Source organism: Medicago sativa, chromosome 1 (assembly GCF_051527215.1).
Source record: "Medicago sativa cultivar Bolivia chromosome 1, Bolivia_mono, whole genome shotgun sequence".
NCBI classification, from domain to species: domain Eukaryota; kingdom Viridiplantae; phylum Streptophyta; class Magnoliopsida; order Fabales; family Fabaceae; genus Medicago; species Medicago sativa.
In genome coordinates this window covers 79,732,455-79,753,214 of record NC_140749.1, presented here as the reverse complement: position 1 = coordinate 79,753,214, position 20,760 = coordinate 79,732,455, and the positions used below count along the sequence as shown (strand labels likewise).

The 20,760-nt window shown below is 29.4% G+C and overlaps 2 protein-coding genes and 1 long non-coding RNA gene across 3 annotated transcripts; 2 read left to right on the top strand and 1 right to left on the bottom strand.

The window, feature by feature from the left end:
• Positions 1-4,228, top strand: LOC146957903 (GDSL esterase/lipase At5g03610-like). Its single transcript, XM_085739582.1, has 5 exons — positions 1-247; positions 1,533-1,712; positions 2,919-3,187; positions 3,285-3,594; positions 3,732-4,228. The coding sequence occupies exons 1-5, from the start codon at positions 97-99 to the stop codon at positions 3,953-3,955; spliced, it is 1,134 nt and encodes a 377-aa protein (XP_085595708.1). The 5' UTR covers positions 1-96; the 3' UTR covers positions 3,956-4,228.
• A 7,347-nt stretch (positions 4,229-11,575) lies between these two features.
• On the bottom strand, positions 11,576-12,873 carry LOC146957902 (uncharacterized). The gene is made up of 3 exons (XR_015024486.1): positions 12,685-12,873; positions 12,310-12,449; positions 11,576-11,715 (listed from the first exon to the last, which is right to left on the bottom strand). It is a non-coding gene; the product is annotated as an uncharacterized LOC146957902 (long non-coding RNA).
• Positions 11,604-15,035, top strand: LOC146957901 (GDSL esterase/lipase At5g03610-like). Its single transcript, XM_085739580.1, has 5 exons — positions 11,604-11,721; positions 12,221-12,406; positions 13,914-14,182; positions 14,355-14,670; positions 14,748-15,035. The coding sequence occupies exons 1-5, from the start codon at positions 11,604-11,606 to the stop codon at positions 14,921-14,923; spliced, it is 1,065 nt and encodes a 354-aa protein (XP_085595706.1). The 3' UTR covers positions 14,924-15,035.
• Positions 15,036-20,760: the final 5,725 nt, after the last annotated feature.

Genomic DNA, 20,760 nt, shown 5'->3' with positions numbered 1-20,760 from the left:
ACACACTTAATTAACTGTAACGTATACGTTATCATTGACTATACATACGGTGATACGGACATGACCATTTTAGAGTAGTATTTATACTTATTCTACATGCATGTAAATCACCCAATACATGCACTAATATCTAATACTATACTATATACACTTGTTAATCATCATTCATCAATGGCGAAGCAAACTCCTATAATTACCAAGCTTCTCTCTTTGCTTCTTCTTCTCTTCACTATAATTATAACTGCAGGTACGCTTATATACATACATCCTGAGCTGATATAGGGCCCGTTTGTTTCAGATTTTTTTCAAAAAAATCTATTTTTTCCCTTAAAAAATCATTTTTTTATTTTTAAGTGTTTGTTTAGGATTTTTAGAAAAATCATTTTATCAAAAAAATCTATTTTGACCCTAAAATGAAAAGCTATTAGGATTAGCTTTTTTCAAAATCTATTTTTTTCAACAACAAGGAGATAACACATGTGCATGTTAGAACTCATTTTTTTAACAAAATGGATTTTTATGGATAGTAGGCAAACACAAATAACTTCAGATTTTTTTTTAAATCTCTAGATTCTTTTGACACAAAATCTATTTTTTTTAAAGCTGAAACAAACGCACCCATAATATTATTACAGTAATAAAAAATGGATTTAGTTTGTATACATCGACGTTTATCACCTCAGAATGTACGTATACCTTAGTAATAAAAAATAGATTTAGTTTGTATACATCGGCATAAACCTTTTATTTCACATATACATCCAATCAATCACTCTACAATGCTTGTTAAAAACAATGCTCTATGATGTCATATTTTAAAACTAGTTCTTAAAATATCTATACAAATATTTATTTGACATATATATTGATTGGATGTATGTGTAGAAAAGTGTTTGCATCCTTAGAATATATAAATTAATCTTATATAAAATAATCAAATTAAGGGTTCATTTGTTTTAGATTAAAACAAAAGTGATTTTAATATTTTCGTAATCGAATAATATTTTGACTGAGTCATTCTTTATATAGATAATTATAGATTTTTTTTTTTGTTGAGATTTCTAAGAAAATTACAAATTATTTTGTGTCTGTTTAAACTTAATAAAAAGATTGCGTGTTTCTCTTTCTTCTATTAAAAATAAGGGCACAAGTTAAGGAATCCAAAATTAGAAGTTTTTCATAGAAAACATCAAAATTTTGACTTTAAAAAATTGACTAAGGTTGAATGCACAACTTTTAAGACCATTATTTCTATTTAAATTCCTTAATATGTGCCCTTGGGGCACATGTTAGCATTAGCCCCAAGGTCTAATGCTTCAGAAGGTAATCAAAATAGTTTTTCATTTTCAACCAAAAAAAAAAATCATATTTTAAGAAAAATAATTAGAATAAATTACACACAAACATAATCAAAACATCAAAAATAATTTCTTTGAATAATTTAAATAAATGGACCATAAATATATGGAGTTTACTTTGTTTTTAATTTACATGCAATCAAATTAATGCAAATTCAAATAACGTCTTTGCAGAAGGGACATCACATGGGACATATTACAACAATCGTGTGAAACTATTTGTATTTGGAGACTCATACGTTGATACAGGAAATTACTTTACCTCACCATCATATAAGCCTCCTTACGGAATCACTTTTCCTGGTAAACCTTCTGGAAGGTTCTCCGACGGTCGTGTCCTCACTGATTACGTTGGTAACTATCCACTCTCACTCTCTCTAGATCTCAAGCTAAAAAAAAAACACTTGAATGACGAGAGTATGCACTCCTTAATTTTTATTTCAACATGTAGAAAAAGTTTATAACATTGACAAAGGTCCATCTGTAAGCCATTTTTAAAGATTCACATTAGACGATCCACATTAGACGACAATTCTAATTTATTCATTAAAATTAAAAAATTAAAAAAAATTAAATGGCACCGATAATTAGTCCTTTTGAATTGCTCAACTTTGTCTCTGAGGTCGGCTGATATTAATAATGTGATTTTTCAACAATTCAAAGATCACTTTATAAGTGATGATAAGGTTTTTTTGTATTTCTATTTGGGGAAATATAATATAATAGATATATGATATATGGAGAAACTTGATTTTAAACTATTTTTCATGTATAAACCCAATGCAATGTGAATTTTTCCATTTTGATGCGAGAGGCAATATAAATGGATAAGAGGCTTGTGGGGTTGACGTAAGGTGGTATAGAGCTAAAAATATTATAATCACAACTATAGTTATTTTTGACAAAAAAAAAAAGAAATAGAAATTATATTTTAACGATTCTAAATTTATATATGAATATAAAATGTTTTAAAGATTTTTTCAGAGGAAAAATCCTTATAACATTTTTTTAGGGGAACATTTTATATTTATCAAGAGCTTTGAGATTCAACTCACATAAATTTTCTTACATAAAAAAAAGGTCCAAGTGAATCCTTCATCTTATATTTTTAGTAAATAGTGAATTTTGTAAATAAAAAAGAAAAGAGATGTGGTATTTTAATAGAATAAACAATCAATTAATTTAGTCCATAAATTATCATTCTTTCTTCGATTTAGTCGTTAGTATAAATACAACAAGTTAACAATCAATTAATTGAGTCCCTTAAACTTTTATACACAACTTTAAATTATATACTAAATTTATAAATACTATAATAAAATAATTTTGTGTCCTTCAAAAAATAGGATCATACATATGCAATCGTACACTCGAAACAGAAAGCTCACCAATGTTTTTAAAGTATCAATAATATTTATTATACAATTATAAATACTCATTTTGTTAGAAATTTTGGTTATAACATGATTCTATAAATTGTAGAATTTGCCAAATAGTTAATTAAATAAATTTAATTATCAGTTCTTAGTTTGATTTATTGTGCAATTAATATACATGCAGCTTCCTTTCTGAATATAAAATCCCCTAGACCATATTCATTGAAGAATTCCTCAGAACTACAATATGGCATAAACTTTGCCTATGGAGGGACCGGTGTTTTCCATACTTTGATTGATGGACCAAACATGACTATTCAAATCGACACATTTGAGAAGTTAATCCAACAAAATGTGTATACCAAATCCGACCTTGAATCCTCAATAGTCCTCGTCAGCGCTGCTGGTAACGACTATCTTAATTTTTTTGCTAAAAACGGGAGGAGCACCAAGGTATGTGGTTAGGCTAAATTTTTCTATTGAACTCAATTTGAGAAGTACGATTGAATTCAGTTTATACAATACTTTCATTTCTCTATACATATTGTAGGGTGTATCGAAGTTCACTGCATCACTTGTGAAGCAATTGTCATTAAATCTTAGACGCATTCGAAGCTTGGGAATAAATAAAATAGCAACTGTATTATTAGAGCCTATAGGGTGTTTGCCTATAGCAACCGAGAATACTTCGTATGAGAAATGCAATGGGACTTTGAACACGGTAGCCATGAAACACAATCACTTGTTGCTCCAAGCTGTGGAAGAACTCAACAAGGAAATCGGAAAATCAGTTTTCGTGACACTAGACCTCTTCAACTCTTTCCTCTCCACAATTGCATCAATGCAGAGAAACCATGAAGGTAATTATATAGCATATTGGTGTATTTTCTCAAGCAAACCCTAGCTCTTATATAAGGCTTATATAGTCAACGAAAAAACAATAAACTAACTAGTATAACTAACTTTTGCACCGAATAATTTTTTCTCCATTATGCAGTAAACCCATCATTGATGAATCCGTTGCAACCATGTTGTGTGGGAGTGAGTTCAAGTTATTATTGTGGAAGTGTCGATGAGAAAGGAGCAAAGAAATATAGTGTATGTGATAAACCAGAGCGTTCATTCTATTGGAACAATTTCCATCCTTCTCAAAATGGTTGGCATGCAATTTACAAGAGGGTGCAATCATCTCTCCGCCAATTTGAAGATAAAAAACTCTAATCCTTACAAAATATTGTATTGTATTAGTAAAACATGAAATTTCAGTATGGGCAAATTACCCAATAAAAAATAACGTTAGCAATACACTATTTACCACGCTCTTTATTAGTTACAATTCATAGGAGTCCCACTAAATTTATATGGGATTTAGATGAATTTTAACTAATAAAAGAGTGAGTTAAAAAATATGTGTTGAAATGTGTTGTTAACACTCCTTTCGAATAAAATATCATTATAAAGTAAATAAATTAATCAGTTGATTTGATATTTTCACATCCTTCCTCTTGATTAACTTCTAATTCATTCACATTATATTACCTATTCATACGAGGGAATGTAAGAGTGAGTATCGTAACCAGTTTGGTGAACACGTTTGATATCTAGAGAAACTCTAGGCACATTTTGGAGACTGATAAATTGAAGATTTCATTTTTAGAAGCAAGAAGTGAAGATTCAATCTATTATTCTCGTGTAATTTTATATTTTCATTTTTGTCAAGTCTCTATTCATGACTAGCTAATTCCCTTAGATTGAGACCGTAGATGAACCTCTTTGAACCTATTTTAGCAATGTAATTTATGAGTTCTAGTTAATGCAGTTTAAACCTATGATTATTCGGTAATTTTTGCGAGTAATTATTTTCTTTTTCTGGCCAATATTTGAATTGAACTAAAAAGATAATTCACCACTGACCTTAGGTTTCATCAGTGGAACTAAAATTATTTTTCACTAGATAATTGCTTTTGCGATATTTGATTATCTGGTTGTGACTCATAATTTAGAGTGCGTTCAATCGTTTCATAACATTAGTTTTACCTAAGGGATATTATAGTTCTATGTTAGATAAATGGGACCATGAACCAATGGATTGGTCTTGGTCTATTATGTTAAATTATCGTGAACGTAGGATACTTGGTTGTTATTGTCAGAACCTCTATTGCCAAATTAAGATGTTCATGCATAGCTGAGGAAGGAGTTTTTGTTGAAGGAATATCACTCGAATGTTTTTTAGCCTGGTGAAAAAAAGAACCGATATTGGTCAACATATGACATGGAGGTGCTAATGTTGTGCATAGCTTGTGAGTTGATGGGGGATATATTAAATAGTAGATTATATGGTTGCCACTCTCCTTATCTCAAAAAGTAGTCAATTGTGTCATTTTTTTTGCCACTCTCCTGATCACCAGTAGCATTACAGTACGGAGGATAAAAACAAGAGAGTTCCTCGAATTTAGCAACATATTCTCTAATAGTTATGGTTCCTTCCTTCAAATATAGAAATTCAACGTCCTTCTTGTCTTGAAGATCAATTGGAAATAACTTCTACAGAAAATACAACCTTTTATGATTGGTTTGATTCTTTTAGAAATCTATGAAAGGCAATTATGTGGTATGTGAGAGTGGTAGTAGTAGTAGTAGTAATAATAATAATAATAATAATAATAATAATAATAATAATAATAATAATAATAATAATAATAATAGGTTGTTATTATTGGTTTAATTTAAAACACAACGTGTGTGTCGTGATATTTGCTTGCGATGACAGTGACACCATACAACAACATTAGTCGAGAGGCTTGGAAATCAACTCAAAGATCGAAAATTTATAATTTACATTTAGTTAATTTTGTCTTATGTGTTGGGCGGCCATATCTATCTATATTACCTAGTCTTGTATATTTCAAATGTGATGTATGATGTATAGGTTATCTACTAGCATATGCTTTATATAATTGTTTTCATATGCTTTAGGTTGTGATAGTGTATATATTGACATACATGTCAAGAGAAGTTTTATGAGATACAAAATTCGTTGAGATCACCTAAATAAAATCCCTCAATAGAACCAAGGGGTGTGCTACTCCTCCTCCTCTAGATCTTATGTTCGATTTTCTTCAGTGTCAATTTAAATGGGCTATTTTAACTTCTTAAAAACAATCTCTCAATAGAAATATTAAGTTAAAAAGTTTTCTAAAATATAGAACTCATAAAAACTAATATCAAAAATATGGGTTCTGTCAACGTGAAGTATATTTTCTATACCAGTAAATTATGATGAGGTAAATAATATTATAAAAGTTTATTAGAGGTGTTTAGTTAAGTTAATTTTCTATACTACTATCTTTTGGGTCCAACTTGAATGAAGTAAATATAATAAGATTGTAAAAGTTTAGATGCAAGAGTTAGGAACAATTCATATGATGGATTTAAATAAGGAGTTATTGGCCTAATTGGATAATATCTATGAGTTGTATGAGAGAGAATTGAAAAGAGTTCCTACCTACATAAGTGGGTTTTGGATGATCAAAACAAAGTCAAATATGGGGCTTGGCTCACTAGGAAATCTTCCAATCAGATTTTCTAAATCAAATGTTGATGGTCAAATTAAATATGTCTTCATCATGATTCTAATATTTTATATGCATGTAATTAGAATCTCTAGCACATATATTTTATAGTTTACCATGGAAAGTCCTTATGAAGGACAAAAAGTTGAGAAAAGAGCTTCTATATATTGGTGCAAGAATATATGATGTCTCATAATTGTAACCATGAATTCGAATAAGAATGGTATGATCACTAACCTCAACGTTGTTGTTTTAATAAAACTACATTGAGATTTGCAAAACCTCACAAAATATTCTCAATACAAATTGGTAAAAGGGAATCCAAAGGACTCTAGAATAGTTTTGAAATGTGAAAAGTATGGACTTCCCGATCGACGAAAGAGTTAGTCATTTGTTCTATCTAACGATTGGCACAAGTAGAAGAATGAATTCATAATGATTTTTTTTTTGAAGAGGCGAATTCATAATGAATTAATTTGACATGTATTTACTAGAGCTTGTTGAAAAGAAAGAGAAGTAGTTTATGCCGACAATAAGATGAATAATAATAATAATAATAATAATAATAATAATAATAATAATAATAATAATAATAATAATAATAATAATGGTATAATAATTTTTTTTAATAATGGTATAATAATTTTTTATATCGTATCATGTTTGACATTGTTTGATATGAAATAGTCTGATTATAACCCTATGTCTTTCTCTAAAATTGCTTTATTTACAATTATATTGTTTACCGATAACAAGTTCCAATTGAAATAATCATAAAGACACAATATTTTCTATGAAGGTAAGAGCACCTAGTTTAACTTTATGATAATTTGAGATTATAAGACTTATTACATAAACTTATTTTCAAATTGGATGAATGTGTATATGTGGTGGTATCCAAAAGAAACTAAAAGATACTAATTCTACACCACCTTATAGGACAAAAGTTGTATTGTCGCTAGAATTGAAGTATTTCTTTTAAGAATATGTCTCTATAGTGGTTAATGGGCATCACCAACAAAAATACATCACAGCTAGGTTGGGATGTTATCTCATCACAATCATCTGCAGTATCTCAAAGGAACAAATTATTAAAAATTAATGAGAGAAAAAAGTAGTGGGGGATCAAGCCAAAACCAAAGGGAACTAATATTACATATATTTTTCTCGTTTGAAAACCTTAACAAAAAATCCAGTGGGATTAAACTTGGTAAAGGAATAGTTCAGTGTATACAAATACAATTAAATTAAAAATCCACATAAACTTAAATAAAAATTTAAAGAAAACTACAAACATTATGACCTCCTCTGGTTTCAATATCGCAATTATGGCTCTTTCACGTGTAGTGACAAAAACCATCAACACACTTTGGTTTCAAGGGTTTTACCACATTTGGACAATCCTCGTCAGAAACACAAGGAATTGTAGCTGCATTTTTAAATTAGAAAAAAAAAATTGTTACAAAGATATGATAAAATATTGTGTACAAGACAAAACTAGAGAAATTGATAATGGTGCGAAAAAAATGGTATACATGTCGTCAATTCCATCAAAGCAGCTTCAACATAAAATAGGGAAAGAAATATGGTCAAAACATAAACAAACATGAGAAACTGAGCCATGTTTTTTCTCTCCTTCGCATGTACTAAAGATAATTTTCTTTTATTGTTTTATACTTAAATATGTAATGCTTTGTTAACTTCAATTAAATAGGTTTTTTCTCCCTTAATTAGGAGTTGCAAGAAGCCATTTATAAAATATTAATTAGTTTTAAATGTCTCTAAACAATTTTTTTGCGTGTACCCCTTTACATCATTCAATATATAGTGTTTTTATGTTCTTTAAAATACTTGATTAGATTCAACCTCAATTATTAGCCTAAAAGGTTACTTAATGATGACTATCCACGGTTAAAAAACAAAAATCTAATTAGCCAATTTTTTTGAATAATGGTGTTATCAAAATAATTTAGAGACATAAATAAAAAATTTGTAGATTGTACATCTAATGCAATTAAAATTTATCATAATGAAATAAATAATATGTAACATCCTAAATAACTTTAAGTATTTGCGAGTATCCTATCAAAATATCATGAGACTTTTCTTAATGTTTTATTCTCACTCACAAACATTCTACTAAACTTCTTAGCATGTCATTAATCTTAAAATTTATCCATAAGTTCTCATCAAATAGATAAACATATCCCTTTTATATTAACATCATTAAATTTCCTTATAATTTTTTAGAGAATTTCTTCATAACATTAAATAGACATTCTTGAATTACAAGGGGGAAGACAAAAAGTAATGGCAAAAGACAACTCTCCATTATTGAATTCACCATTGATAGTCAATTCAATGATGTCATCAATAAAATTCAAATACAGAGTATTGGTATGAATTAAAAGAAAAAATTTGCTCTAGTAGTGATCTGATTGGGAAGCATATTAGCAGTGTTGTGCCATAATCATTGTTCATTCTCTCCCAGAAACTCCAAATAAAAAAATAGTGTCATTTGTTATTATGTAATTTAGACAAAATTATGCTGGTGTATATTTATTTAATAAGCTAAATTAAAATTTTGGCCCCTTAAGTATGATTCATTTCATTTGGGTCTCTTAAGTTACAAACATTATATCATTTGACCCCTTAAAAAAAATTGTTTCATTTGGTTCCCATAAGTTATGAACATTGAACATTTTGATCTTTAAGTTACAAATATTAAGACATTTTGGTCTATTCTTCTATTGTCACTATATTATTTGTTTGGCAATTATTTTACTATATGAATATGACAAATCCAGAGTATCAACCACTAATTTTAGTCTTGTTTTACCAATGCAATCAAATTTAACCTATTATCATTCAAAAATCTATTGAAAAAACAATATTTGCTTGATTGATAACTTTTGTTTGAACTCGGTTATGCTTCAAATACCAAAATTTGTTCTGCAACTTCACAAATTTTCCTTCTTTAAATTACTTTTAGTTCTATGATACTCCTTTTTACAATATTTTCTCATTTTATATTATTTTCTCCCTCTCGTATTCCTTACTACTCATATGGATTTGGTTGATGATATCAGTGGATTGATATGATTATCAATGTTCAATGGTGGATTCAACAACGGAGGCTTGTCTTTTGTCATTTCTTTTTGTCATCCCGCTATTTATTCAAGAATCCCAGTTAAATGTTAATGGAAAATTCTCTCAAAAAAAATCAATGAAAAATTCCCTCAATTAAAGCTTTTCCCTTGAAAAAACATATTCGCATTTGAGGATGAAGATTGAAACAACAATGGAAAAGATTAAATCAAAGACTAAATAGAATTAGAAACACGTAAATAGTCAACCGATAATCCCCTAAATTTGAATTTGCATATTTGAGTTTTGCTTTTCTCGGATCTGAGTTTAATTTATATACACAAATAGTATGCAAAAGTTTTACACATAGCTTAGGTCTTTTTCTGCATTGCTTTTGTTGAGGTATTTTGTGCTTGTGTGGTCCTTGGTTTGAGATGCTTTGTGTAAGCTCATTTTTTCCTTTCTTTGTTTTTTGTAATTTTGTACTCTTTACTCATCCTATATTGTTTGTAGACAATTTACAAGTGGCTCAAACCGAATAAAAAAAGCATTCGAAAGAGTTTAACATTAGAGGATGTTTAGCTCTAAAAAATGCTTTGTTCAATGTATGCAGTGGTAAGGATGATAGTGATTGGATTGACAAAGATAAGTTATATCAAATGAGGGTTTAATGTCAAAAAAAATGGTTGGCAAACAAAATCTGTCAAAAAAATAAGCAAATTAGGATGTCTCGGGATGAGCTTAATTTGCATAGTGGAGGATCCATATGTGTGCTAAGAATTTTTTTAGAAAGCACGATTATTTAATTTAAGCTCAAATTGAGGCATTAACATTGAACTTCAAGAAAAGAATGTCAAACAAGAAAGAATGAAGAGGAAAATGGAGAAATGGGATCAAATGTTTAAAAAAAATTATGCTACAAAGTAATTTTAAAGAGAGTGATGTTGCTAATGAGCAGATAGGGGAAGATGATAATTACACTTCGCATTGATGTTATTTTCACATTTTGGTTAACTCTAAAATTATTATTGCGGTGAAGAACAAATTTATGTTTTGATGTCATTTTCACATTTTCGTAACCTAATATTATTGTGTTTTGCATAAGCTCAAAATAAGGTCAATCCAAACAGGTTGCAAGTGTAGTTCAAGTTTTTTTATTTTTGTGTATTTGGTACTTTTTATATATAAATTGAGTATTGTGCAATTTTAGAAGATTTTGAGTTTTCTATGTTATTCAAAATTTTATTGATTTGAAAGCAATTAGAGATATTTTGGGGGTGGGGTGGGGGTGTGTGAATGAAGCATACTGCGACTTAATTTAGAGATAGAAATTGGAGACGAAAACTAGTTTCCATATTTGTTAAAGATGAATTATAATTATCGAATTTCTAAATATTGGTGTTAGCTAGAGATTACTTCTTATTTATGGAGATGGCTTTTCAAGATTTGCCGCTGTTAGTTTAGCGACGCCATCATCAGCGATTCAGAGACATATTCCATTCTATCTCTAAATTTGTCTCTAATGTAAAGACGAAAATTTTACCATATAACGACAAATTTGACCCCTTCAAAAAAAATAACGACAAATTTGGTTTGTCTCTATTTCCAAAAAAAAAATCCAATAGACGCATTATTTTCTCATATATTTAATTTTTTCTAACAAAAAACATAATGATATTTTTTTTCTTCATATATATTCATTTAAATTGATAGAGCACACATATGCGATAATATGTTGAACATCGCTAAAAATTTAAAGGATCATCTGCGAAAAAATTCACAACATCTAAGTTAATAACATACAACGGTAGAATGCCTATAAATAATATGATAAAATATAAGTCACCAAAATATTTATGCTTTCGGATATGCAACATTGACCCATAAATCATTGATTCAATCTGTAATTGACCGGAATTTATCTTTCAATAGAAACCAAACACAACACGGTACAAGAGGATATACAACACAACGCCGCATTCAGACAACGAAATCATAAAAAAAAAAAAAAAAACACACACACACACACAATAAAAAACTTAATACACGTGAAAACCAGTTATTTAAATAGAAAGAAAAGAAAAAATGAAGAGAGTGGTTTTAGGTTAAAAAATGACCTCAACCGGTGAAGGAGAAAACTTGATATTGAATGATCATTTTAGATTGAGTAGTATTTATACTTTATCATACATACCTGTGCGCTCAGCTACATGCACTATACTACTACACTTACTAATCACCATTCATCAATGGCGAAGCAAACTCCACGAATCACCAAGTTTGTCTCTTTGTTTCTTCTCCTCTTCATGATAATTAATATAACTGCAGGTACACTTATAATTATTACAAAAAATAAAATAAAAATAATCAAAAGTTATGTTTATTATAGATTAAAATAAAAGTAATTTTAGTATGAATTCTTTTTATTGATGTTTTACTGTATGTTTTTTTATAAGATAATTTAGAAATCTTTGCAAAAAGTATAATTTTTTTTTGTTTAAATTTATAAAAAGCTATTTTGTATTTCTATTTCTTCTATTCAAAATGATTTTTTTTAAAGCTAATCAAAATTACTATTTATTTTCAACATAAAACCATGATGGTAATTAAAAATCAATTCTCTTAAGTGGGTGTAATTTACACACACATACGTAATTAAAAATCAATTTTTTTTAGGAATGAAAATCAAATTCTTTTTTTATAATCTTATATGGAAAGAAAATCAATTTTTTTTTATAATCTTATATGGAAAGACCTTAAATATAATGGCTTAACTTGGTTTTCACATGCAATCAAATTAATGAAAGTTTAAAAGATGAATTTGCAGAAGGAACAAATCAGTCATTGTATGAGGTATACAACAACTCTGTGAAACTATTTGTATTTGGAGACTCCTATGTTGATACAGGAAATTACTTGAACTCGCCATCATATAAGCCTCCTTATGGAATGACTTTTCCTGGCAAACCTTTTGGAAGGTTCTCCGACGGTCGTATCCTCACCGATTATGTTGGTAACTTTCCCATCTCTCTAGCTAGATCTCAAGCTAAAAAACACTTGACAAGAGAGTATATATGTATTCCTTATAAATTTTGATTTCAACACAAAGTTAAGGGAGAAAGAATAAATTATGTAAAATAACAAACATTTTGAAATAAAAATAAGATGATCAAATCAAAAGATTAATTGGATTAAGAGGGAATCTTAAATTTAGTCTATGAATATGTGTTAGATGATTCAGTCACCAAAATTTAAGAAATTTTAAAACAATTCATAAATTTATATATTTACCTTATCATTAGTCCTTTTGAATTGGTGGACATAGTCTCTATCTATTGGCTTCGAGATTAAAGACGTGAATTCCAGCTTCATAGATCATTTTAGAATCACGTTGTACGGTTAGAGAAAAGGGGCCCAACTCTTTTATACCTTGAAGTTTAAGAAACTATAGATTTTTGAATTCTGCTCTTTACTTAAACGGTTATGCTCATTCCCAAAGTAAATGTACAAAATACTCGTACGCATATTAACTCACGTTAGTGTTAAGTTTGCGTGAGTTAACTCACGCTGCGTGACTTAAGTCACGCAAAAACAAAACACACTAAAACCCAGCGTGAGTTAACTCACGCTGGTTTTGTTAAGATTGTCTGTGTTATTTGCACCTTATAAGCTACTGTAGCGTTTTTGCTGTGTGGGTAGGTACTGGGAGCCAATTTATGAGGATAGCTTGAATTTAATTGCTCGTTTGCCTGGAATTGCTGCTTACACAAATAAGAGAAGATAGGAATATCTCCAAATTGAATTGATAAAGAAACATACAAAAAAAAAGACAGAAAATCAGTGTGACTGAGTATTTAATTCCATCACAAAACATTATATTTCACAAAAAAAAGGTTACAAATCCTGATCCGACAAATTCGAGAAGATTCGAATCAAATAGAAATAATAGATTCAATTATAAACTAGAATTGAAAAGGAATGAAAATACCTCAAATTAATATGATGAGGACGATGAAGAAAGAGGGAGGGATAAAAAAACCAGTGAAGAAGGAAGAAAACGAACAACTGAATTTTTTTATACCATCGTGAGTTAACTCACGCTGGGTTTTTGTGTGTTTTATTTTTTTGTGTGACTTAACTCACGCAAATTTAACACTAGCGTAAGTTAACATGCGTAGAGGTATTTTGGACATTTACTTTGGGAATGAGCAAAATCATTTGGGTAAAGAGCAGAATTCTAGATTTTTTAACCTAGAATTTGGCCCTATACGTTTTTTTTTTAAATGAATCCCTTAAACTTTTTTACATATTTTTTATTACATAAATTTTGTAAGTACTATTATAAAATGAATGTAGTGCCCTAAAAAAAAGGACCATGTGCGGTCGTATACCCTAAACATGTGTAAAGACCTATTTTGTTAGAAATTTTGTGTTTCTAAAAATTATAAATTGTGTATGACATGATTCTATAAATTGTTGAATTTGTCAAAATGTTGATTTATTGTGCAATATGAACGCAGCTTCCTTTTTAAAAATCAAATCTCCTGCACCATATTCATTGAAAAGTTCCTGGAAGCTACAATATGGTATAAACTTTGCCTATGGAGGGGCTGGTGTTTTCGATACTTTGATTGATGGACCAAACATGACTATCCAAATCGACTTATTTGAGAAGTTAATACAACAAAATGGGTATTCCAAATCCGACCTTGAATCCTCATTAGCCCTCGTCAGCGCTGCTGGTAACGACTATCTTAAATTTTTTGCTGCAAACGGAGGGAGCACTAAGGTGAGCGCTTAGACTAATCAATTTTTTTCCTGCTTTATTCTAATTAATTTTTCTTTTATATAACTTATACTAACTGATGTTGCCTCTATATTTTGAATGGTGGGTGTATAAGTATTGAACCAATTTAATGTTGTCAATATTACTTTCATTTCTCTATACATGCATGTTGCAGGATGTACCAAGTTTCACTCCATCACTTGTGAATCAATTGTCATCAAATCTTAGACGCATTCAAAGCTTGGGAATAAATAAAATAGCAATTGGGTTATTAGAGCCTATAGGGTGTTTGCCTATGGTAACCGAAACTGAGACACCTTCATATGAGAAATGCAATGACACTTTGAACCTGTTTGCCATGACTCACAATCAATTGTTGCTCCAAGCTGTAGAAGAACTCAACAAGGAAATGGGAAAATCGGTTTTCGTGACACTAGACCTCTACACCTCTTTCCTATCCATAATTGCATTAATGCAGAAAAACCCTAATGGTATTTATATGGCATTATTTGATTTTGTTAACTAGTATAACTAACGTTTAGGGCTAATATTTTTCTCCATTATGCAGTGACGAATCCGTTGCAACCATGTTGTGTGGGAGGTATGTTTTGCGGAAGTGTTGTATGTGATAAACCAGAACTTTCATTCTTTTGGGACAGTGTACATCCTTCTCAAAATGGTTGGTTTGCAATTTACCAGATGGTGCAATCTTCTCTCCCACAATTTGAAGGAAAAAATCGCTGATCCTTACGGAAAAATTGTATTATTTTATAGTGTTCTCAACTTTCTAAAATCTTCAATTACGATCCAATCATTGAATAAAGAACAATGCTAGCAACACATAAAAATGAAAAGTAATACTAACAATACACTTAATAAAATACCACTATATAGTAAATTAATCAGCGGCCTTGATCTTCAATACCTAGATTTGATGTTTTGATATTCTTCCTCTTAATTATTGCTAATCCAATCACATTATATTAGATATTAGCCTAATAAAAACCACAAAAAAAAAAAAAATTATTAGTCTAATAAGCTAAGATATCACTTGTTAATCTAAGCCATATCCTTTTATGCATGTGTGGTGTGTCATATTCATGTAAACTAAGAACCACGAAGGAATATACAACTAGCAAAACATTAATTATTATTTTTTTAAGAGGGACAAAGCATTATCTGAAACATCTTTTCGACATAAAAAGAAACAACAAAAACTACTCTCCTATTATTGTATGAATTTAATCCAAATTACTTAGCCAACAATTGAAGAAGATATTTCCTATTTATGTCCACGTGGGGCGTTTTTTTTAAGTAGTTGGTAGTTAAAAATCCACCTCTTAAGATGAATAAATAGGGTATTCAGACTTCAAACCTCAACTCATATACATATAATGTAATGTCGTTATCAACTAAGTTAAACTCACAAAATTGCATGAGATGTGTTTTATAAAATGACAAACTCTTTTTTTAGGAAAACAAATAAAATTAAGAAATAAAAGGAGGGCATAAATTCCTCTTACACCATTATCTAATAAAATACTTGATTTTCTCCTTGACTATGCATTTTCGAGTGCCTTCCATCCATGATCCATCAACACCAATTGCAATATTCATCGTTAAAGTTCTTGATTGTCTCTCATTTGTGCTTGATTTTCCTCCATATTCAATTTCATCTAACCACATGAGATATGAAAAAACCCAGATCTCACATTACATATTATAATAAATATTCTCTCCGATCCTTATTATAAGAAAATTTTCAAAAAAAAAAAAATTGGTCTTATTTATAAGAAAATGTCACAACTTTTAAGGTGTGGTTATTGCTTAAAAGACTTTTCTACCCTCATTTAATGTTTCTCTTTTTAATATTAGTAGGAGTATTTAATGTTTCATAATTTTTTATGAAGGTATATTTGTAAAAATATTCAATAAGTTACATTAATTAATGTATGCATTGGTTTTGATGTTTTTTTATTTTGTTTCTTATAATAAGGTTCGGAAGAAGTATTATTTTATAGTGTTCTCACAGTCCCAAAATAGTTTAGCCTTTTTATTTATTGGGAAAAACTAACTTGTACCCTTAGAACACAAGTTAACGAATCAAATATTGTACTAACTTTTTGTTTGAATGTGTACATTAAATTTAATTTTTGAATTTGCAATAAATTGAATGCACAAAACTTTAGAAAATATTTCTACTTTTGAGTTCCTTAACATGTGCCCTAAGAGCACCTTCAATGGTGCAACCCAAATATATCTCTTAAATGGGGTCTACATTGCCACCTTATTTTAAAAAATCTCATTTATATTTTGTTCCATGTAACTTTAAATAATTATATTTGGTCCCACAACTTTACCTCATATATTACTATTTTACTCATATTTAATTTTATTCACATTTAATTTTATTACAATTCACATTTTAATATTGTAACTTTTATCGAGAACTGTGCCACCAAGTTGCTTCAAAAAGTAACACACATTCCACTTGGCGGACTCCAATGGTACAATTTGTCAAAGAGTAATGGTAATTTGAATAACCATTTGGTGACAACTTTTATGACAATTTTTTTTTTTATCTCTTCTTATTGATAAAAAACAATGGAGAGAAAAAAAGGAGTAAGAATGTAATGTGAGTATGAGAGAGAAAGTTGTCTAAAAGTTGTCACAAAATGGTTGTTCATATATCATTTCTCTTTGCCAAATACCTCACTTTTCTAAATTACATGTTGGTGGACAGTGCAATATACCTTCTTCTGGATGTGCTCTAATGACACAAGTTAGCATGACTCTTGTTTATTTTACATATATTAAGAAAAAAAGTGTATAAGTGAAAAAAAGAAAAGTTTTGTGTGCTCTTGTCTGTCTAGTATTGGTGGATTCACCATTATCATAAATGCAAAATAGAATACATTGAATTGAGAGTGATAAAAATAGTATAAATTCGAGTTATAATTGAAAAAATGTAATTAATACTGCATTGAAAATTGAAATTGATCAGTTATTGTATGACAAATGTTTTGTACAAATGACTCGGTTATTTTAGGATGGGTATATATTTTAATAAGCAACTTAAAAATTAACCACTGAAAATAATCACTGTATAAGTGAGAAAACAACTTTGGCAATTCATTAGATTCAGAATTAGACATTTCATATATATCATCTTCTACAGCTACATAGAGATGTTCGTCACACACAATTTATCCATCTTGATGTATTTGTTAAGGGTTAAATATATTTTTGATCCCTATAAATATGTCAACTTTTCGTTTTGGTCCCTCTAAAATTTTCCTTCAACTTTTAGTCCCTACAAAAATTTTCATCTTCACTTTTAGTCCCTCCTTTAAAGTAAACTCATATGTAGAATTCATATTTTTTAATAAAATTTTGCAGAAAAATTCATAATATTATAGGAATCTCTCCCAAAAAAAATTAGAATTTTTTAACAAAACATGAATTTTTATATTGTTCATGGTTAAAAATTCATATTTAATTTGTGTTTTGTAAAAAAATTCTAATTTTTTCGGGAATTTTTTTTACAATATTTTACACATTTCTGCACAATTTCATTAAAAAATACAAAAATTAACTTAAAAATAGGGACCAAAAGTAGTGATTGAAAATTTTATAGGGACTAAAAGTTGAAGGAAAATTTTAGAGGGACTAAAACGAAAAGTTGGTATATTTATAGGAACCAAAAATATATTTAACCCATTTGTTAATTTAGTAATAATCTTTAATAAAGTTGTCTCTCCTTGTTCTTTGCTGCCTAGGAACACATACATAGTCATCCTTGAGAGTTTGGATGATTTGTGTTAAGTAGGAATATATTATTCTTTTTTATAAGTAACGCAAGCACGCACGCGCACACACATGTAAGCCTTAAGATCCCAACACCTTGATGTTTATAAAAGTGATCACACATCCTTAACATGCTCATGGCCACCATTGAACATATGTTATAACACATTTACAACAATTAAGAGATATAATAATATCAATTCAATTATTAGATGATATATCAATTTCAATGACACAATTTGATTGTAACTTACACAACACTTTAATAATGTTTTTAATACCCAATTACGTATCAATGCATCCAATAACATAGTTCCACAATTATGAAGTTACAACAATCTCAAAAGACATCACTAGAGACACAACATAGTTCTACACATCTAATTTATTTTCCTCTTTGATTCTTGAATGTGATACATTAGCAACACCAGCTTGTTCATTACTTAGAGGGTTGAGATCTTTGCTCTTCCCCCGTATAAAACAATACAATCCCAAAAATATCACAACCACGCCTATCACACTGTAATATTACATGTTCAATCCGTTTATATATTGCATGTGGTTGTATATGTTATATATAGTATCATGTTTCTTTCAGACTATACACTCCACCTCACATTCACCTCACCATTTTCATTTTCAGAGACCTCACTCACTACCATTTTTTTTGATCCTTCACCCTCTCTCTGGTTTGAGAATATCATTGTTATTTCCTTCCGTCTCGTTTTCTTTTTGCTCTGTTTTTCATTTCCTTTGTTTGTTCTTCAAAAGTATAGTATTTTTTTATTACTTCCAAGCAACATCTCCTCGCCAAAAAGTAAAAATCCAAAGAGAGCAACAATGACCATGGTCAATGGATTAAACGTTGTAGAATATACAGGGCCTCTAGATTTCGATACTACTTTTGACAAGTAGATACCTATCCTAGAGCAGAATATCCCCTACATGTGAAATTTTTTAAATTAATTAAATTAGAAATAGTTTGCATTAAAGTGATTGATTTTTCGATTCGTAGTTTAGTTATGTAACCTTACCACGTAAATAGCAGACAACAATTATAAATCCAATTTAAAAATGGATCAGATGTTGTTATTAAACCTCCCTTCCATAAACCAAGCCACTATTGCACCTCCAATTGTGTCAAATAAGCATATCAATGACGTAATAGATATTGGGGGCTGAGTAACACTCTAGTGCAATGTTTTAGAAAAAGAAAGTGAGTTATGTCAGTACTTCTCACTAACATAATTCATTTTCTTTTTCTAGAATAGCTTTCAAAGTCTCGAACACCTTTGCATGACTTTCTCTCCTTGTTATTTCTATTTTCCCCCCGCCTAAGGACCACCAGAGAAGCTATTGCCTCTAAGCAATATTGTGTATTTAACAAATGGCATGACGATAGCCCCCAAAACAGATATCAAAGTCTCGAACACCTTTGCTTGGCTTTCTCTCATAATTATTTAACAATGATAAATTTTAACTAGTTGTTTCTATGCAACACTATTCTTACTTTCAGAAAGAAAAAAAAATAGCTCGAGAATGTGGCGCTGAGTGTCATTGTTGGTTTAATGACTCTAACATCAACAATATATAAAGCGAAATTTCATACATTAACATAAAAAATTGATTCATGACTAAAATAATTTTTCTCTCGTATAATAACAGGTGTTAATTAAATGGGTTATTTTGATGCTTTAAAATATCATATTAAATTTCAATTTTCTAAAAAAATCGAACCAAACCGATCTTAAACCACATACATAAATTTGTATACTTATTTTTTTTTCGTAAGTCATGTAAGAACGCGTACATGGTCATTCCTAAGAGTTTGAGTGTCTTGTATTAAGTATGAATATGCTACCCTCTTTTTTAGCAAGTCATGGCACGCACGCACGCGCGCAGACACACATATAAGGATCCCAACAACTTTTTTTTTTTTTTTTTGGATGTCAAGGATCCCAACAACTTGGTGCTTCTGAAAATATTGGGTCATGAGTGATCTTCCATTTTTGGCGTTCATTTGAACATATATCTCATGAACAATAAAAAAAAAATGAACAATGTATAAATCTACAAATATCAACAAAGATATGCGACAACAAATTTAAAAAAATCAAGTGAAGAGATAGGACAACGAGATCTACTCATATACATGTGAAAGGATAGTTAAATTTTTTATAAAAGAAATAAAAATATGTAGTAACTTTGCGTGTTTTAAATAAATAGTTGTCTCTTTTATGACAAATTTCTAAAAACCATATTAAACTATGCAGTGATCACCTCAGTGTCAATTTGCGTGGGATAGTTTAAAACGAGAATTCATATGTTCTTTGTCAATAATTTTGATTGATAACTCCAAAGTAAATAAAATTGACCAACATTTATTCAGTTGGTGAGTTTTTACTTATGCAACTCATTCAAGTTTTTTCCCTTCTCTCATACTCAACAATAATGTCTTAACCGGCTTAAACAAACTATTTTAAGATGATTTTAAAGTTCTAATTGGCTTAAACAATTCATAGTTATTTAATGCATAACATTAGTTTGATTTGGATGGTAACTCCTATTGATAAATAAAATTGACCTACAATAATTCTGTGTGAGTTTTTTTTTTACTTAGGTAACCCAATCAATTTTTCCCCATTCTCTCATGTTTAACGATATAAATACCACTAATTCAAACGATATAAATACCACTAATTCAATCCAATTTTCATAATCAAACCATTCATCATAGCTTTCATTTCTTCCCTTCTCTTGTTTCTTCTTTATTT

Bases quoted from the DNA above. Each gene is read 5' to 3' on its own strand.
- LOC146957903 (XM_085739582.1), top strand. From the start codon at position 97: ATGCATGTAAATCACCCAATACATGCACTAATATCTAATACTATACTA. The intron at 1,713-2,918 runs GTAACTATCCAC...ATATACATGCAG, and splicing joins TGTCCTCACTGATTACGTTG to CTTCCTTTCTGAATATAAAA. The intron at 3,188-3,284 runs GTATGTGGTTAG...TACATATTGTAG, and splicing joins AAAACGGGAGGAGCACCAAG to GGTGTATCGAAGTTCACTGC.
- LOC146957901 (XM_085739580.1), top strand. From the start codon at position 11,604: ATGCACTATACTACTACACTTACTAATCACCATTCATCAATGGCGAAG. The intron at 14,183-14,354 runs GTGAGCGCTTAG...TGCATGTTGCAG, and splicing joins CAAACGGAGGGAGCACTAAG to GATGTACCAAGTTTCACTCC. The intron at 14,671-14,747 runs GTATTTATATGG...TCCATTATGCAG, and splicing joins AATGCAGAAAAACCCTAATG to TGACGAATCCGTTGCAACCA.